Source organism: Phalacrocorax aristotelis, chromosome 15, assembly GCF_949628215.1.
Source record: "Phalacrocorax aristotelis chromosome 15, bGulAri2.1, whole genome shotgun sequence".
In the NCBI taxonomy this organism is placed as follows: domain Eukaryota; kingdom Metazoa; phylum Chordata; class Aves; order Suliformes; family Phalacrocoracidae; genus Phalacrocorax; species Phalacrocorax aristotelis.
Window position 1 is genome coordinate 17,066,994 of NC_134290.1, and position 16,887 is coordinate 17,083,880.

Here is a 16,887-nt window from a genome sequence, read left to right on the forward strand (position 1 = left end):
GCGGCTCTGATGATGGAGGGGCTCAGCTGGTCACTGGGTCTTCACCTGCCCATTTACCGCCTGCAGCTGTGAGCTAGGCTGCACCCGCAGGGCTCGGTGGTCCTGTGGCTCTTGTTTGCTTTGGTGTTTGGACCTCCCCAGCTGCAGCTGGTGGCTGTTGACCATTTGCTGCCCCACGATCCATTTGGCTGCCACCCACCTCCCCCTGCCACCCTCTTCCTGAGCAGGGAAATTAAAAGACTTCAACGCTGGGGCCGTTCTTGGCCTGTTTATTTGGGATAAAAGCCCAGGTTCGTCACAAAAGAGAAGCTAAAATGTTAGTTTAAAAAAAAGGTAGTGGGAGTCAAGCAGCACAACGTGGTGTGAGGGCTCTGGGGCATGTGTTCCCTCCTCCCCGCTGGACCCAAGGGCAGGGATGCTGCAGGCAGCAGCGCAGGCACGGGTCAAGGTAGTGCTGCACTGGTGTCCTTGAGACGGAGAGTTATAAAACAAAGGGAGCATGTCCTGCACGGCGAGTGGGATTCCCCTGAGTTACACCACCGACCTTGCAGTCCTGGCTGGCAGCCAGAGCATCCGGCAAATGGAGGGATGTGGCAGCACAGACCAGGAGCCTTGTGGCTGCGGGGCTTGGTGTGACGCTCCATGGCTGGAGCTATCAGGCAAGCCCAGGCGGTGGTCCCGGCTCCCCCAGCACCTCACCCTGGCTCAGCGTGGGGCCAGCCCATGCTGTGCCAGCAGCCCCTGCACCAGCTCAAGCTCCTGTTCCAGCTCCTGGGCACTGCAGCCCAGCCCCAGCATGGCGGTGGCACCTTCCCCCAGCACCTGCAGCGCCTGCGCTGCCAGCCGAGCCCTCACCAGCAGCACGGCCACAGCTACGTGCAGCTTCGCACAGCCCAGCGCCTTCATCCCCCAGCGGGCAGCAGCCTCTGCGGAGAGAGCGGGCGAAGGCGCCGTGAGCGGCGTAGGGTCCCCCCCGCAGGCAGAGCGCACCCAGGGGACGAGGCCACCAGCCTGCCTGTCCCGGGGGCTTCGCGCTGCCCGCGCCCCCCACGCCGTACCGTGGCTCCAGCGCAGCCTGCAGTAGCGCAGGTCGCACAGGACGCCCGGGCCCGCGGCCGCCAGCCAGCGCAGAGCTGAGGCACGGACCGGGCTGCCAGCGGGCGCCTTCTCCAGGAGCTGCAGCAGGACGGGGAGCAGCTGCCGTGCCAGGATGGCCGGCTCTGCAAAAACGTTGGGGTCGTCCTCCTTGTACAGGCTGGCGGCTCTGGCAGCGGGAAAGCCGAGGCGCAGGTGAAGCCGAGAGCCGGCCCCACGGCCCCCCATGCGCCCTCGTATCCAGCCCAGGGGTCTGGCAACTCACTTGTTGGCCTCCAGCTCCTCCACAATGCTCCTGAGATCTAGGACAGGGAGATGCTGCAGCAGCAAGTTGAAGGTTTCCGGGTGCTCCCCAAACTCTGCCAGGAGGAGCTGCAGAAGGCCCAGGAGGCCCACGTTGTCCTGCACAAAAATGCAGCTCTCTCGGAGTGGTTTGCTGGGGTCCTGCCGCAGGAGGCTGGCGAAACCCGAGGCCTCGTGCCGGACCTCCCGCTCCTCGTCTTGCAGAAGGTGAATGCCTGCATTTATCAGCCTGGGGAAAGGGAAGGGAAGAGAAGGCCACTGCACTCCCCAGGGCACCCCCAGCCTGCCTGTAGGGTTGGGGACAGACAAGACCCCTCCAGAGCAATGCTTCCTTGAAGGACTTTTCTCCCGGGTTGTGAAAGGCACAGCCACCACCCAAGACCTCACTGCTTGGGAGGGCAGGGATGGCGATGGGGATCAAGGCAGCCATCAATACAGTTTATTGCTCGTGAGGGACTGGCTGCTTCCATTAAAAGGCCACCCACAAATTTTTTGTAGGCTGCAAGCTCTTGGGTGCTGGTGATTTTTGAATGCGTGCAGGTTTAATGCCCTTGAATTTCTCAAAGGGAACATCGCCTTTCGCAGGGTCAGCCTATCAACCTGCAACAACCCGGGGCTGTGGGCAGCGCTGCTCCTGCAAGGACCTACCGCAGAGCCACGGGGACAAGCGCGGCACGGGCAGCGCGCAGGGATCGCTGCACCACCTGGGCACCTGCCGTCTGCAGGGAGCGGGCGGCCGCCAGCCGCAGCACCTCGTACGAAGCAGACCGGCTGCACTCCTCCAGCACCGCGCACCATCGCTCGACCAGGGTGCCATCCTTGTCCTCAAACCTGTCAGGGGCCGGGGAAGGAGAGGGAATTCAGGCACACCTTCCAGCTCCGTCCAGGAGTCCAAAGGCCGCTGGCTGCCCTGAGACCACAGGACACAGGCGCAACGCCAGCTGTTATTTACAGGTGAGAAGTTGTGGCTCTGTTTCCAGCAATGACTAAGGAAAAATCTCCTGGAAGGGTCAGGCGGAGCCCCCTGGCAGCAGCCGGGACCTACCAGCGGGCGAGCAGCAGGCTGGCGGCACACAGTGCCTGGAAGAGGAGGTCGGGCCCAGGACACTCAGCCTCCATCATGCGCAGCAGCATCTCCAGGCATGCTGCCGAGGAGCCCTGGAGCTTACGGGAAGCTTCCTGGGACCACGACAAGGGATCTCTGTAAAGATGCAGCAAAGCCTCAAGGTACAATCTCAGGAACTCTTTGTCCCTCCTCTCTCGCAGCACCGACCCCAAGCTCTCCTAATTGACAGTGGGAAAGAAGGTACACGGTTAGTGGCCCTGGCACCATGGGGTGGCGACCTCAGCACAACCGGGCGAGCACCCCGCACCCATGCACCCTCAGCCTGGGCAGCACTGTGCTTCTCAGTGAGCACCCAGGATCCTGTCTGCGTGGTGCATTGGGGACCCTCCGCTTTACTCGGTGACTTTTGAGCCTCATCGTACCAGCAGCGTCAGCCCGAGCGCGTTCTCCAGCTCCTCGCACGTTCCTCCCTCCCTGGCGATGGCCCAGCTCAAGATGGCAACCTGGACATCGGGATTTGGCTGCCGGAGAAGTGAGCAGACAGTGCCAATCCGCCCGCTGTCAGCCAGCTGGGCTGCCTCGCTGCACAGGAAGCAGGCCATGGTTTGGTGAAGGATAGCCGAGCCCACCTGGAGGAAAACCACAATCCCCCTTGCAACACTTGGCCTCGAGTGGGGTTTGTGGCCCCTGAGTAGGGGGTCCCCACCTCCCATCCCTGGGCGTGCCGTCAGGGAGGCCACGGCTCTGATTTTCTTGGCAGACAGTGGTACCTGCAGCTCGGGACATCTTGGCCTTCCCCCTGGTGGGAGGATGCCCAGCTCAGTGCCGACAGCATCACGGATGCTCTGGGCGAAGCTGGGGCTAAAGGACGTGGGCAGGAGGGCAAGGACGTGGAGGAAGGCGGCACGGACGAGTGGGCAGCGCTGGGCAGGGGTGAGCAGCCAGCCCCGCGCCTCCAGCTGCAGAGCCACAGGGTGCAGCGCCTCGGCCGACAGCCTGTGGAGAGACGCGCAGCCTCACCACAGGGCCTGCAGCACAGGGGCGAGTGCCGCTTTTTGGCCAAAAAGCTGCATCTCGGCACAGAGCGACCACAGGGGCCATGGGCGGTGGGATGGTGGGCGACCACTCACCCGTTGGTGCCTGGGGCAGGGGCCAGCAGCGCCCGCATCTGCAGCAGGCGCCCATGCAGGGCGTTGTGAGAGCGGACTTGTCCAGGCGTGGTGGGGAGTTGCCGGGCCAGCTGCAAGAGGAGCCCCCGGCGCCGGGGCGGTGGGACAACTGGCACCAGCACCTTGGCAGCCATCGCTCGCACGGCGTAGATGGGGCTCCCTGCCAGCCCCAGCAGCGGCCGCAGGAAGCGAGCAGAGGGGCTGTGGAGCAAAAAGGGTGCTACGTGGTGACGCTCCGGCTGGACCGAACCCCACCGCAGAGCCAGGGCTAGCCCCAGCACCACAGGACCACCTCCTGCCACAGAAGCCCTTGGCTGGGGCAGAGCATCCCTGCTGCCCCCTCACCTGCTGGGGCTGTCAACGCCAGGCTGCAGCTGGGCCAGGAGGGTGAGGACGGCGTGGAGCGCGGGGCGCAGGCGGGGTCCCCCCGGCACAGGCTCCGCGGCCGCCTCCAGCTCACCCAGCAGCATGGCACCCAGCTGGGGGTGCTGCCCGAGGAAGGCTTGCAGGCTCACCCCCTCTGCCAGGCAGCCCTCCCCACCACTCCGCTGCTGGCCCAGCAGCCGGGACGTGAGGGCGCCTGCAGAGACAGGGCAGAAAGCAGCATCAGGTCCCCTCTACCCTCTGCCTGGCCCACCACGCTTCACCCCGTCCAGGCTCCGGATCCCAGAGGCTGCATCGGTCCTGCAGGCATCTCTTGCCTCTCCCCGTCAGTACTTACTGAAGAGCTGGATGGCCGCATTCCTCATGGCCCAGCACGGTGAGCTCAGGCCCCGCAGCGCCAGGGCCACCATCGGCATGGCGTGCCGCAGCAGCGCACCGCCCAGCCCTGCGCCGCGGACCAGCGTCTGCAGCACATGGAAGGCACACACCTGGGGAGAGCGCGTGGGGCTCAGCAGCACTGTGTGGGGAGGGGGCTCATGCTTCCGTGCAAAGAAAAAGATGGTGGGAAGATATGGGGGAGCCAAGGGGCCGTCAGCTCGCGGGCTGCCAGGATGGGCAGCGTGGCCAGGGCTGCAGGGTTTTGCTCACCCTGAGGTCTCTGCGGTGGTGCAGCCTCATGCTGGGGTACCCGTTGTGGCTCCCTTTAGGAGACCTCATGCAGATCACCCTGCCCCCAAACGGGCTACAGCGGGCAGGAGCCCAGCACCCGCCGCGCTCACCTGCGGGAGGTCGAGGGTCTGGTCCCAGTCCTGCGGCAGGGCTGTGGTGGCCAAGGCCAGCAGCGTCTGGACACAGCGGGTCAGCAGTGGCCGTGTCTGCGTTGGGGCCTCCCCGCTGACGATGCAGAGGAAGAGCATGGGGAAGCCAGCAGCACGGCGTGTGATTGAGCTGCTCCGGGGTCCGCTCAGCGCTTCTAAGCCCTGAGGAACAAAACCCACCCAAGATATGGCTGGAAACCTGCTGGCTGGAGCCTGCAGCTGCTCTACAGGGGAGGGCACTGGCTGCACCAGCCCCACACTGTGGCATCCCAGCTGCCACACGGGCGCTCACCCCAGGGTGAGGGGACACAGGGACATAGCCCTGGGGCTCCCCGGGGCACACACGGGATGTGGGGCAGAATGAGTGTGGTACCTGCTCCAGCATGGTCTGTGGGATTGCCTGCAGCTCCGTGTCTGGGTGGTTCAACAGAGCGGTGCAAAATTTGGTGAAGCCCATGCTGCATCCCTCCACCGCTCCCTAGGGCAGAGCCACATCAGACCCCCGCACCCCCAAGGCTGTGCCCACCAGCCCCCCTCAACCCCCAGAAACCTCTTTGTAAAGGGGAAGGAGAAAGCGAGAAGACATGATGGCATGGGGCCATAATGGGGTTTAGCACCAGGATCCCAGCCGCGTCCCGTGTCCTGCCCCAGCGCAGACCCTGCCCTGCTGCGCTTGGCCCCCCTGCACGCTGGCGAGAGTCCCTGGCTATTGTCCCGGGGCAGGGTCGGGACCGGAGGGGCAGGCAAGGGGCCAAGCCACCCCAGGCGGGACACGCTCTTACCCAGTGCCGGCACCGCAGCAGGATTTCCTGGAACACCTTTGCGGCTGTCTGCAGGGTCGGGAGTGCCAGCAGGGGCCCCGATCCAGCCGGCAGCTCTGGGGCCAGCAGCAGCTCCGCCAGGCCCCCCAAGAGCAGTCCTATCTCCTGGGAAGAAGCAGAAGGTCACGGGGACCGGCAGTGGAGCTGCCCCATTCCTCGCCTGTCCTGCTCCTGTCGGGCCCCGCCGTTGCTGCCGCAGAGAAGCGCAGTGGGTGCTGCTGTTGCCCCCCAGCACGAGCACTCTCGGTTGCCAGCGCTGTCAGGCAGCATAGCCGGTGGGATGCCCATGAGCACGCAGAGGCTCTGGAGTACGGTGGTTTCCCAGCCAGCTGCAAGGCGTGCATGGCAGAGGTGGCCTTTTTCCCGGCAGCCACTGGATGGGCAGCTGTCAGAAAGGAGTTGTGATGGGCAGCCACAGGGCTACAAGCCAGCGAGCCTGACCCTGCTGCAGCTGAAGCCTATCAGTGATGGGAACCAGCTGGGCTATATAAGGGCAGGCAGGGAGGGAGGTAGCTGCTTTTGGGGAGGGTTGTGGTTGCACCCTCCCTAGCAGAGTGTGGCCTGTAGCACCTCTAAGGTAAGGGTAGAGATTTTCCCCTTGTTTGTTCTCAGGGAAGGTGAACACCCCAAGGGGTGCTGGAGAGCCCAGTGCTGGGGTGGGCTGGGGAGTGGGTGCCATGCTGGGGTATCCCTCTCCCTGGTGCCGTGGGGAGCTGTGCCTACCTTCACTGACACCCAGCAGCAGGTCAGGATCAGGCTGTGCTCTTCTGACAGCAGGACTGAGTCCTCCTCCTGCTGCCCATGGCCCTTCCCCAGCATAATGAGGGAGCCGATGGCATTCCCCATGTCTGCAAATGATGGGGCAGCAGCTGTGAAAGGGAGAAGCCTGGTCAGAGTGGGGCTGTGTGGGGCAGAGGGAGGGGGAATGCTGCTGGGGGGTGGGGGGTGCTGTCCCCTGTTCAGAGTATGCAGAAGTGGCAGTGGCTCCTGCCCTGCAACGTGTCCTGCTCAGGAGTGCCACTGCACTTTGCCCCACTGTTCTTTCTGAGCCTTTGCTGTAAGGGTCCTGCCAGCCCCTGCTCTCCCAGGTGCTTCAGTCTGGCAAGCACCTCACTGCTTCTGGAAGGTTTTTGCTGCCGCTGCTGCTACTGTTCTGACATGTAGTTGAGAAAGGGACCCAAAACCAGGCACTAGCTGCTCTGCTCCTCTGGTTTCCAGGATCATCTGCCCAACACCTGGAGCATCCTTGCCCAGGCGTCCTGCTTTGGACCTCACTCCTGGGCTAACCTTCCCTGCCCGGCCCCACTGCTGTCCCCTGCTAGAGGCAGTGAGCCCAAAGGGAAGGGCCTTCCCCACAGGCTGGAGGGCTGCTGGGTCAAGGCCGGCTGTGATGGAGGTGCCAGTGGTTCCTGGGGCTGGTGCCCCCCAGGGACACGCTCACCGTGCTCATCGGCGCCGGGGCCTTGCTGGCTCTGCAGAGCACCCAGGAGGAAGGAGGTGATGTCTCTCGCTGTGGTCACAAGGCGGGTGAGGAGCTCCTGCCAGCTCTGCGCCAACTCTGCCGCCTGCATGGAGGCAGCCACCTCCGGCACCTGGAGCAGGCACCTCCGCAGCGCTGCGATGGCTCCTGCACGAACACCCGCCCCCCGTCACAGCGGCAGCCAGCGCGGCCCCAGCTCTCCCGCCTGAGCCCGCTGCTGAAACAGGCCACAGGCAGGGGAGCGAGCAGCGCCCCGAGGGGAAGGGCTCGTGGGGCAGGTGGAACAGCGATACGGGGAAACTGAGGCAAGGCTGTGGCATCAGCACTGAGCTGTGGCCTCAGTCCTGCCTGTGCAATTCTTGCCTGCTCCAAGTCGCCAGGGAGGAGCCCTGCCTGGCTGGGGACGTACCGTGCATCGGTGCAGTGGCTGCTGCCTGGAGCAGGTCCTGGCACGCTGCAGCATACTGGGCTTGCAGCATGTGGAGAAGGTGCTGAGCGAAGCAGAGGCCTCGGTTGGGCAGCGTGGGGGCTGCTTCAGCCTCCAGGGCCAGGCTCTTCATGGTGCCACTGTCTGACCTGGGGGAAGGGGCAGAGACTGCTGTGAGGACAAGGGTTTTCTGCATGACTCATGCTGTGTGGCTCCTTCCTCCTCCGGCTCAGGGTCCTGCACCCCAACCCTACCCAGCTCCCCATGTGAAGGCTATTTCGAACACAAGCCACTGCTGCCCTGAGTTGTACATGTGGCCTTCAGCAAGACACCAGCGCTGCTGACGTGCTCTCAGGGGCTGCCGTGCCACCGTGGGGAGGGGGAGGCCGTGAGCTCGTACTTCTGCAGGATGGTCTTCATCAGCACGGCTCCAGCTTCAGCCTCCTGCACTCGTGGGCTGCCCAGGGCCTCCTGGGCCAGCTGGAAGAGAGCCAGGGCAATGGGCTCGGGGAATGTGGCGGGGAAGTAGTGGACGAGCAGGTCTGAGGCCAAGTCTCTGATCTGCCAAGACAGGGGTAGGTAGGGGGAATTGGAACACAAGGGGAAAGCAGCTGCGGTAGGGTAGGAGGGGAAGCCCGCCACCCTTCCCCTCTGAACCCGTTCAGGGCTCAGGCAGGTGGCTTTACAGCCATTAAGGATCACCTCATTAGTGCTGTCCTGCAAGCAGCTCAGCAGTGCCAACAAATTGGGGTGGGAGAAGAAGTCCCAGCAGCCGCTCTGCCTGGCGTAGCTCAGCAGCGTGGCCATAGTCCCTGTGGTGGGGACACGGGGCGGTGGGACAGGGCTGGTGGGGAGCATCCCTGCAGCCGAGCAGTGGTGCTCTGGGCAGGCTGCCCGCACTCACGCGGGGGCTGGCCTTTCTTCCTGTTGGGGCTCCAGGTGTCTGTGCAGGTCTCCAAAACAGTGGCCAGGAGGAGCAGAGCCGTCTTCTTCCTCTGGTAGTTGGAGCCTGGGCTGAGCGAAGCGATGCTGAGCTGCAGCAGCCACTCCACAAAGCCTGTGGGCAGAGAGCGTCGCAGCAAGTGATGCCAGCCTGGCCACCCCCTCCCCATTCCCCCGGGGGCTGCCGCGGGGGTGCCAGGGCAGCTGCCTCACCTACTGCCTGGGCGAGCTGCCCTGCTCCCTCGCCCTGCTCGGTGCCTCGGGGCGCCTTGCCTCGAAGCTGGGCCAGCGAGCTGTCCCGTAGCCGGACCAGCGCCTTCCTCACTGCCGCCTGCAGCAGCTGCCGGAACGAGGAGGAGTCGCAGTTGAGGTTGAGGGGCAGGAACTCCCGCAGCAGCTGCACCTCAGTACCTGAGAGGGGCTGGTTGGTGCTGGGGCTGCAGCAGAGGAGACCCAGTGCCGCCAGCCGAATGCCCTCCTCATGGGCACCCAGGCAGCAGGAGAGTCGCTCCAGTGTCTTGTCCTGCAGCGGCAGGGACCCCACCACACTCTTCTGTGCCTTCAGCAGCGAGACCCAAGCCCGGAGTGATGCCGTGTCCTGACCACTGAACTGGGCGGCCAGTGGTGCCTGGGCGGCTGGGAGCTGCCGCAGGGTCCAGGTGAGGAGGTGGTTGGTGGCATTGCTCTGCAGGATGGGCAGGGGGGAGCAGAGCGCCTGGGAGAGCAGGGGCAGCCAGCGCAGTGCCCACAGCTCTGCCAGAGCTGCCTCCGTGCCCTGCTGCTCGGCGCGCTGCTGCTGCACCAGGGCCTTGTAGACCTCGGTGGCCGGGGGACACAGGTGGTTGGTGGAGAGGCAGCTCAGGAGGTGCTGTGGCAGGTCTGGGTAGGCATCCAACACCTGGGAGAAAGCCAGATGACCCCTCATAAAGGTCTCCTCCAGTCTAAATGACTCTATGATCCCCCTGCCAGGCTGAAGGCTCCGTATGGTGGGGACAGATCTGGGCACAGACCACACTGGTCACCTATGGCGCTGAGCACCTCTGGTACCCCAAGCTGCTTTTGGCCAGATCTTGGTGGGCATCAACTGGCAAAGCTCCCCTCCCTGCTGGCGGTCCCCAGGGATGCATCGTTGTTGCTGCAGCTTGCTACCCAAACAGGGACACTATCCCTTGGGTGACGCTAAAGCAGCCCCCCTGGCTGGGAAGGCTGCCTGCCTGCGTGGCTGAGCTGGGCAGGGGAAGGTGACAGGCAGCGGACGGAGGCTGTGCCACTCTGTCAGCAGTGCCAGCTGGGAGTGAGCCTCCCCGCCGCCTCTCCTTCCCTACCTGCTGGCTGCCCACGTAGGGGATGATGGCACACAGGGGCACGTATCTGGCTTTGATTTGCCATGGCATCGAGACCACCCTCTTCAGCATCTGTTGGTAGAGGGGTCTCTCCTGGTCCTGGAAGTGCTGGCACTCAAGGTGGTAGATCTCCAGGAGCAGTCGGAAGGAGCTGTGGATGAACTCGGACACACCTTCCGCCTGGAGGGAGAAGGACAGCAAACAGGAGAGGCTAGGGTGGATTCCTCCTTCTGTCTCAGTGTGTGAGGAAGGACTCCCTGCTTTCTAGTGGCAGTGGACTTCCAGCACTGTCTGGTAACCAGGGGGTTAGGAGCTGGGGACGTGAGGATGGCGGGAGGTGAGCCAGCAGGTGTGGACTGGCTGGGACTGCACCCGTGAGTGCTTCCTGGGGAGGGTGAAGTACTGGGACACAATCCTGCAGAGGACATGTGTGATGAGGGCCCTGGCCTCAGCAGCGTGGGTGCCTCTGCCCTGCCAAAGGAAGGCAGCTGCAGGCAGCCATGGGCAAGGGGGTTGTATCTGGTCAATGGAGCCAAAACAGGCAGGGCTGTGTTATGGGCAGGGAAAGGGCTGCTTCTGGTTGCTGTGGCACAGCCTTTCAGCACCCTGGCCTTACCGGCGTCTCAGCGTTGTCCCACACTAGCTGGGTGAGCTGCTGGAGGAGCTTGGCGTCCCAGGCCAGGATCCGGCCGCCCTTCAGGTGCCAGATGGCAGGCAGGCTCTCCCGCAGGCGCTGCAGCCACAGGGCACAGGCTGCAAAAGCAGAGAGCGCTGCTGCAGCCCTCGCCCCAGGACTTGCCTATGGTAGAGCTCGTGTGGGCTGCTGGGGAGCTTACGGACACCGTGTGCAAGGGAAGCAGTTTCCCTGCTAGGTACGTGAGAGCCTGAGACGGTTAGTGCCCATTGGGCTGACCAGATATTAATAGCCATTTCCAGACCAGCCACCAAGATCCAGAAAAGCCTCTTTCCCAGGAGAAAATGAAGCACTGCGGGGGCTCTGTGCATCACAAGCACAGTGAATCCTTCAAACCCCACCACCGCAGCAGGGTCATCATCTCCTACCTTGGAAGCAGTAGTAGTGGCAGTCCTGCTCCTTGGCCAGGGCACACACAGTGGAAAAGATCACATCCAGCAGCAGGCAGGCCTGTGGGAGCACAGTGGGTAAGGGAGCTGGCAGGCACAGGTTTTCCAGGGTGAGAAGCCCCCGCCATGAGGCAGGTGAGAGCACGGTGTGGTTTTTCTGCTCTTACAGCAGCTTATTGGCAGCGTTTGCTCCCTGTCTGGAAGTCCTCAGCTCCTGAGGACTTGGGAGATGCTGCAGATGGGCAGAGCTGGAGGCTGTGTTCTGCCCGGGGGTGAATGCCGCTGCCGCTTCGCTTGTGCGGGGGCTACTTTTGGTGCCACCAGGATTCTCGCCCCCCCCAGGAGAGGGAAATCCCTGCTCAGATGTTTTTGGGGAAAAAGCAAGCTCCTGGCTAATGCGCTGTGCTCAGCAGGATGCATGGAGCCGCTGGTGTGGAGTGGTGCAGCCTGGGTACGTTTCCTGGGGATCCACATCCCCTGCTGGTGGCTACCAGCCGTGCACAAGGGGCTCTCCAAATCCTTGTCCGTTGGGTTTGTGCTCTCCTACCGTATGGGCGAAGCTCTCCAGATGGCAGCTGAGGATGTCCATCTTGCAGCACGTCAGCAAACCTCTGGTAAGCACCAGCTTCTCCAGCCCATCTGGCTCCAGGATGGGGGAGGCCTCCACTGCCAGCTCCCCAAACTTCAGCTCCCCCATGCCTGGTTGGAAATGGCTGCGTTAGATGGCAAACCAAAATGCTGCTCTGCGAGCGAACCGCCCTGGCTCATCCCAGAGCGGCTGCAGGAGGTGGCTGGTGGCAGCTGGGGCTCCCACACCCCCAGAGCAGGACACAGCAGCAGAGTCCAGCTTGGCTTGCTGGTGAGTGGCACTGGCCTCTGTCCCCTCACACCCAAAAATGCCTGTCCCCACCATCCCCTTTGCCAGAGGCCGTCCCCAGCTCAGGATGGAGCACGCACCTTGGTCAGGGAGCTGGAAGAGGGCCAGCACGGCGCTGGCCCCGCGCTCAGGCTGGGGGGCTGTGTTCACCAGCATGCTCAGCGCTGTACCTGCCAGCAGCCGCGTGTCCTTGTTGAGGGCCTGGACTCGCAGGGGAGGCAAAGGCACAGCTCAAAACACCATTTGCAAAACACACCCAACTTAACCCTCCCTCCATGCCTGTGCAGGCAACTATGCAGGGTCCCTTGGACACCCCAGGCGCTGGGGCTGCCTCTGCAGGCTCTGGCTGGGGAGTGGGATGGGAAAGAACCTGGGAGGACACCAGCGCTCTGCTCCTTGGGACAGACAGCACCGTTCCACCCTGGGGCCATACGCACCTTCCCCCATGCCACCTCCAGCAGCAGCCCCAAGATGCTCTGCAGAGCTTCACTCTTCCCCGCTGAGCTCCACACCAGGGGGGACACATCCTTTGGCAGCACCTGGAAGAGCTGGAGGCAGGCCTGGAGGAAGAGGAGGAACGGGGGCCGTGGGGGTGGCTGTCAGCGTCCCTCACCTCTCAAAAAGCAGCAATTCCCCAGGGACGGCCGTTCAAAACGGTGCTGTGTGCCACTTCCCTCCCGGACAGGGCCCGGCTGAGAGGGGGCTCCAGCAGGGCACTGACCTTGCAGGGACTGATCCTTCCCCCCTCCGCTGAAATTCAGCTCTTACCTTGACAGCCAGGTAGCCCCACGTGCTGCTGGGCGCAGGCTGGGTGTCCAGCACCCAGCGCAAGGTGGTGGCCAGGCGCTGCAGCAGCGGGGCCAGGTTCTGCCGCCAGTGCTGCCGGCCCAGGCTGCTCTCCTCCATGAACATGCACACTGTGGGCAAGGGGACAGCATCAGTCCCTGGCCCTCCTGGCAGTGTGCCTGTGGCTGACCCTGTTCCCGGTTAAGCCAAGGGCTGTGCGGCCAGTAAGCTGGGTACGAAGGGGGCTGGGATGCAGGGGCTGCTTTGGCTGCTCTGGTTGCCAGCTGCCCCGTGCAGGTGGGCAGAACCATTGGGTACTGCTGGGACCGCTGCAGATATCCCACGGTCTGGCTGATCCCTGCTCCCCCTCCCACAAGCACAGGAGACTTGGTGTGCGTGGGCATGGCTGTCCTGTGCGTTGGTGGTGTGGGCTGGGAGAAGCCCCTAGGGGGGAAGGAGCAGAGACTGACCTGACTGAAGGTCCCCAGGAGACAGCACCTGTGGGGGCAGAAGGACAGTTTGTCCCACGTGGCGACACACTGGGGCTTGGTGCCTTGCACAGGGGGGTTCTGCCTGTGCCAGAAGCTGTCCCAGCGATCAGCAAAGGGCTGGTGCGAGGGGTAGCCACGTGCTGCCAGCTGCAAGCAAGCGCAAGCACCCAGCATGGTGGGAAGAGAGGCAAAGGACCCCAGGCAACCCCAGGAGGTCCCCGTCACACGTGGGCTCCAGCAAAGCCCCCACAAAAGCGGTGCCCCTGCACAACCAGGGTACTCTCACCTCTCCCTGTGGCGCCAGGCCGGCCAGCAGCGCGCCCACCTCCTGGGCCAGCAGGGCTTCCTTCCCCGCCGCGAGCTGGGTCACAATCTGCCGAGAGACACCCCAAGTCAGCCAGTCTGCCCGGTCCCCCAAGGGATACCAGCTGCAACGTGCTTTCAGTGGAGCTCTGCGGCTTCACCAAGCGCCCTTTGCCCGTAAGGATGCACCGTGCCAGGGCTGTGCCAGCGGCAGGCAGAGCTGGGCGAGACCACTGCTTACGCTTGTGGCTAATAGAGCTCTGAGGCTGCAGCCCAGCTGCCTGCATTACAGACCTGTTCCAGTTTCTGGAAGGAGCTGGAGCTACCGGTTGCCTCCATCTGGAAAGCCAGGATGCAGCGGAGCAGGGGCCGTACCTCTGCCTCACCCAGTGCCCGCAGACCCTCACTCAGCGCCTGCGACAGCAGCAAAGCCTCCTCCAGGTGCTTGTCTTTGCATCTCTTGGCAGTACTCCTGAAACAGAACGCAGATACCCCAGTGAGGGTGAAGTGAACGGTGAGGATACCCCAGCTCAGTGGGGTGGGGAATAACGCAGCTTGGTGGAGATGCGAGCTGGGGTGCCCCAGTTCACTGTGGATTGGAGTGGGGGGTACCATAGCTCGATTAGGACTGCGGTGGGGGTGCCTCATTGTGGTGGGGATAAGGGTTGGGGTACCCCAGCTTGATTTTGGCTGGGGTTGGGGTGGCCCAGCTTGATGGGGATTCTGGATCGAGTGCCCCAGCTCGTGATGCTCGGCTTTCGCAGCTGCATTCAACATTGCACGGGGGGTCGGGGGGGGTCGGGGTGTGTGTGCGCACAGAGAACTCCTCAAAGCTCAGAGTCCACAACCCAGCTTGTTCTGGCCAACGCAAGCCCTGGGAGGGGAGGGAGGGTGCGAGGGGGGGATGCAGGAGGGCCCAAAAAACCCCTAAAACCTGCTGCCGTGCTGCTGCAGGGCCGTCTGGAAGGGGATGAGGGCAAGTGGGGGTGGCTCGGTCCCCATGCCGGGGGACCCGCCGAACCTCCCTCCCGACCCGCGCCTGGGGGGATGCTCGGGGGACCCTCGGAGGGCACCTGCACCCGGGGGGTGGCCGGGGGACCCGCGCCCGGGGGGATGGCCGGGGCTCCGCGCCGGGGGACCCGCGCCCGGGGGATGCCGCAGGCTGCTCGCCCGGGGCCCGCCCGCTTACCCCGCGAATTGCCGCAGGCAGCGCAGGCAGGAGAGCACCGGCTGCGCGATGCCCAGCGCCCCGTAGAAGGCAGCGCAGGCCCGCGCCTCCCGCTCGGCTCCCACGGCCGCCGCCATCGAGCCCGCCGCGCTCCGGCCGGCTCAGCGGCCCCCCCTAGCGCTGCCCCCCGCCGGCCGGGCGGGCTCGGGGCGTGGGAGCGGGCCCGAGCGGGGAGGGGGGCTCGGGGTTGGGGGGGCACTTCGGGCGGGGAGGGAGGCTCGGGCCGGGGGGGGGGCGGGGGGGGCCCGGGCGGGGAGGGGAGCTCGGGGCGGGGAGGGGGGCCGGGCCGGGCCGGGGGCTCGGGGCGTGGGGAAAGCTCCTGGCAGCGCTGGTCGTGCCGGAGGCGGCGAGCGAAGGTCGGCTCTACCCGGGCCGGGAGGCTCGCCTTCGCCCGCACCCTTCCGGACGACGCTGGATCCGCCGCAGGCTGCAAGATCGGGGTTAAAAAGCAACATCATCTAAAGCTGTTTCCGTAGTGGGTGGGGAGCAAGAGCCCCCCGAAGGGCTGAAAAAGGGGGAGATGGCGGTCGCTGCCGAGCGCAGAGGCAGCTGGACAGCGTGAGATGGTGGCTGCAAGGTCTCCGAGATACCAAATGAAATGCTTCGGAGCGAAATAGTTGTCTCTCTCCACCATGTGGGATTTGGTCCCCACCGTCCTCCAGCTGTGCCAGGCGCTGCCGCTGTTCGCCAGCAGCCCGATTAACACCAACGGCTAGCGAAGGGACTCTGCTTCTTCCTGCAGGATGGAATGGTCTTTGGAGGGAGAAACAGATTTATTGTAACACTTGATGTCAATTTTCATCAAAATCAAATTATTTTATCTGGATTCTTTTTGTCGCTTGGCACAGGGTTGAACTATTTTAACAGGTGTGATTTGGGGGTTGGACTAGATGACCTTTAAAGGTCCCTTCCAACCCAAACCACTCTATAACTCTCTGATTTCTGCATCTTTATTAAACATAGTTATAACTCCTGACTAATGCATGCCACTGAACTGTCAAGAAAGTGCCCCTGGCTAGTTTTGAGCTTGAAGGATTGTTTTTCCCTGGGATTGTCTCTCACAGTGGCACTGGGGTGAGCAATGGGCATCAGCCGCTTGAGTGAATCAGTGGCACGGACAGCCCAGGAAAGCGCGGCTGGGACGGGCCAGTGTCTGCACTGTGTGACAAGGAGGATGCTGAGATGTAGCTCCCTGGGTGAGTGCTATGCTTGGGGAACAGAGAAGCCCAAGCCTGTCCTGTTTGGCAACATTTGGCAGCAGCGTCCGTCTCTGTTCCACTTTAGAAATCAACCTGGATGCCTAGATACAGCCGTGGGCCCAGGGTTGCCCTGACTGCTGCCAATGCCAACCAGTGAAACAGCCCGGGATTTACCCCAGGTAGGGCAGAGCAGTGTAGGAGGGTGGTCAATGTCCCTCGGGCCTGCTCCTCCACTCCCCGAGCCCTGTGGCCACCCTGCATGGGTTAGGGAGTGGGGGGAGGCACTGCCCAACCAGAGCTCCCACGGGTGCCAGCACCCAAGCAGGGGCAAGGCGAGGGAGGGTGCTGCTGTGTTTCAGAGTCTCTGAAGCTCCTGCTCCCATCCCCTTGTGCTGCCTGCAGAAGGGAGGGGCAGGCGAGGAAGAGGGTTTTATTTTCTGGTTTCACCACAGGAAGGATTTTCAAACCCTATAAATTCACTTTTGACAAGCGAATGGCTAAAGCAGATTAACCTTTTTGCTAATCCTCTATAATGGCTTTGGAATCTCCTTAACCAATAAGAAAATGATAAGAGCCTGTTTCTTTTCTTTTTATCTATATCTATATTGTCCTCCCTTGTCTGTATTTTTTTTCCTTCTTGTTTTATTTTCCTTTTCTTTTCTAATATGAAATAGACTAGCGATCCTATCTCCCGGAGGCTCAGTAAACAGAACATCAATAATCCCTTTCCTTTATTCCTCTCCGGTAACAGGGTGCAGAGAAGTGTCTGCCGATTGGGATTTGATTACCAGCAGCTATCAAAAGTCTCTTTGTAAGATCTGGGTCCTAAATCCCATAATTCTTTGATAAAAGAAGTATTACCAGTCCATTTTCTAAAGTGAAAGGTACTGGAGGAATGAAAGAAAGCAATCAGCGGAGATCCTAATAGGCTAAGTGCATGTGCGGTGGGAAGGCAGGGACGGGCAGGGGAGGCCAGGGAAAGGTGTCCTTTGTTAAGGACGGGGAAGGAGAATTAATCCGCTTCAGGACTATGATTATTACAGCCAGGAGCAGAAAGGGTTGGATCCTGCAC

The 16,887-nt window shown here is 62.9% G+C and overlaps 1 protein-coding gene across 1 annotated transcript; it reads right to left on the minus strand.

Moving 5' to 3' along the window:
* Positions 1–253: 253 nt before the first annotated feature.
* Positions 254–14,796, minus strand: LOC142064747 (tRNA (32-2'-O)-methyltransferase regulator THADA-like). Its single transcript, XM_075110088.1, is given in 32 exon segments — positions 254–717; positions 720–926; positions 1,059–1,264; positions 1,361–1,627; positions 2,047–2,229; positions 2,444–2,682; positions 2,887–3,093; positions 3,235–3,460; positions 3,595–3,834; positions 3,979–4,213; positions 4,355–4,505; positions 4,797–4,997; positions 5,209–5,313; positions 5,618–5,761; positions 6,380–6,525; positions 7,098–7,283; positions 7,546–7,712; positions 7,964–8,124; positions 8,266–8,375; positions 8,468–8,620; positions 8,719–9,403; positions 9,831–10,028; positions 10,465–10,601; positions 10,911–10,992; positions 11,479–11,630; positions 11,889–12,009; positions 12,246–12,368; positions 12,577–12,725; positions 13,065–13,092; positions 13,372–13,458; positions 13,683–13,860; positions 14,578–14,796. Coding segments are annotated over 32 exon segments (5,652 nt in total). The 5' UTR covers positions 14,694–14,796; the 3' UTR covers positions 254–655.
* Between the last annotated feature and the right edge of the window lie 2,091 nt (positions 14,797–16,887).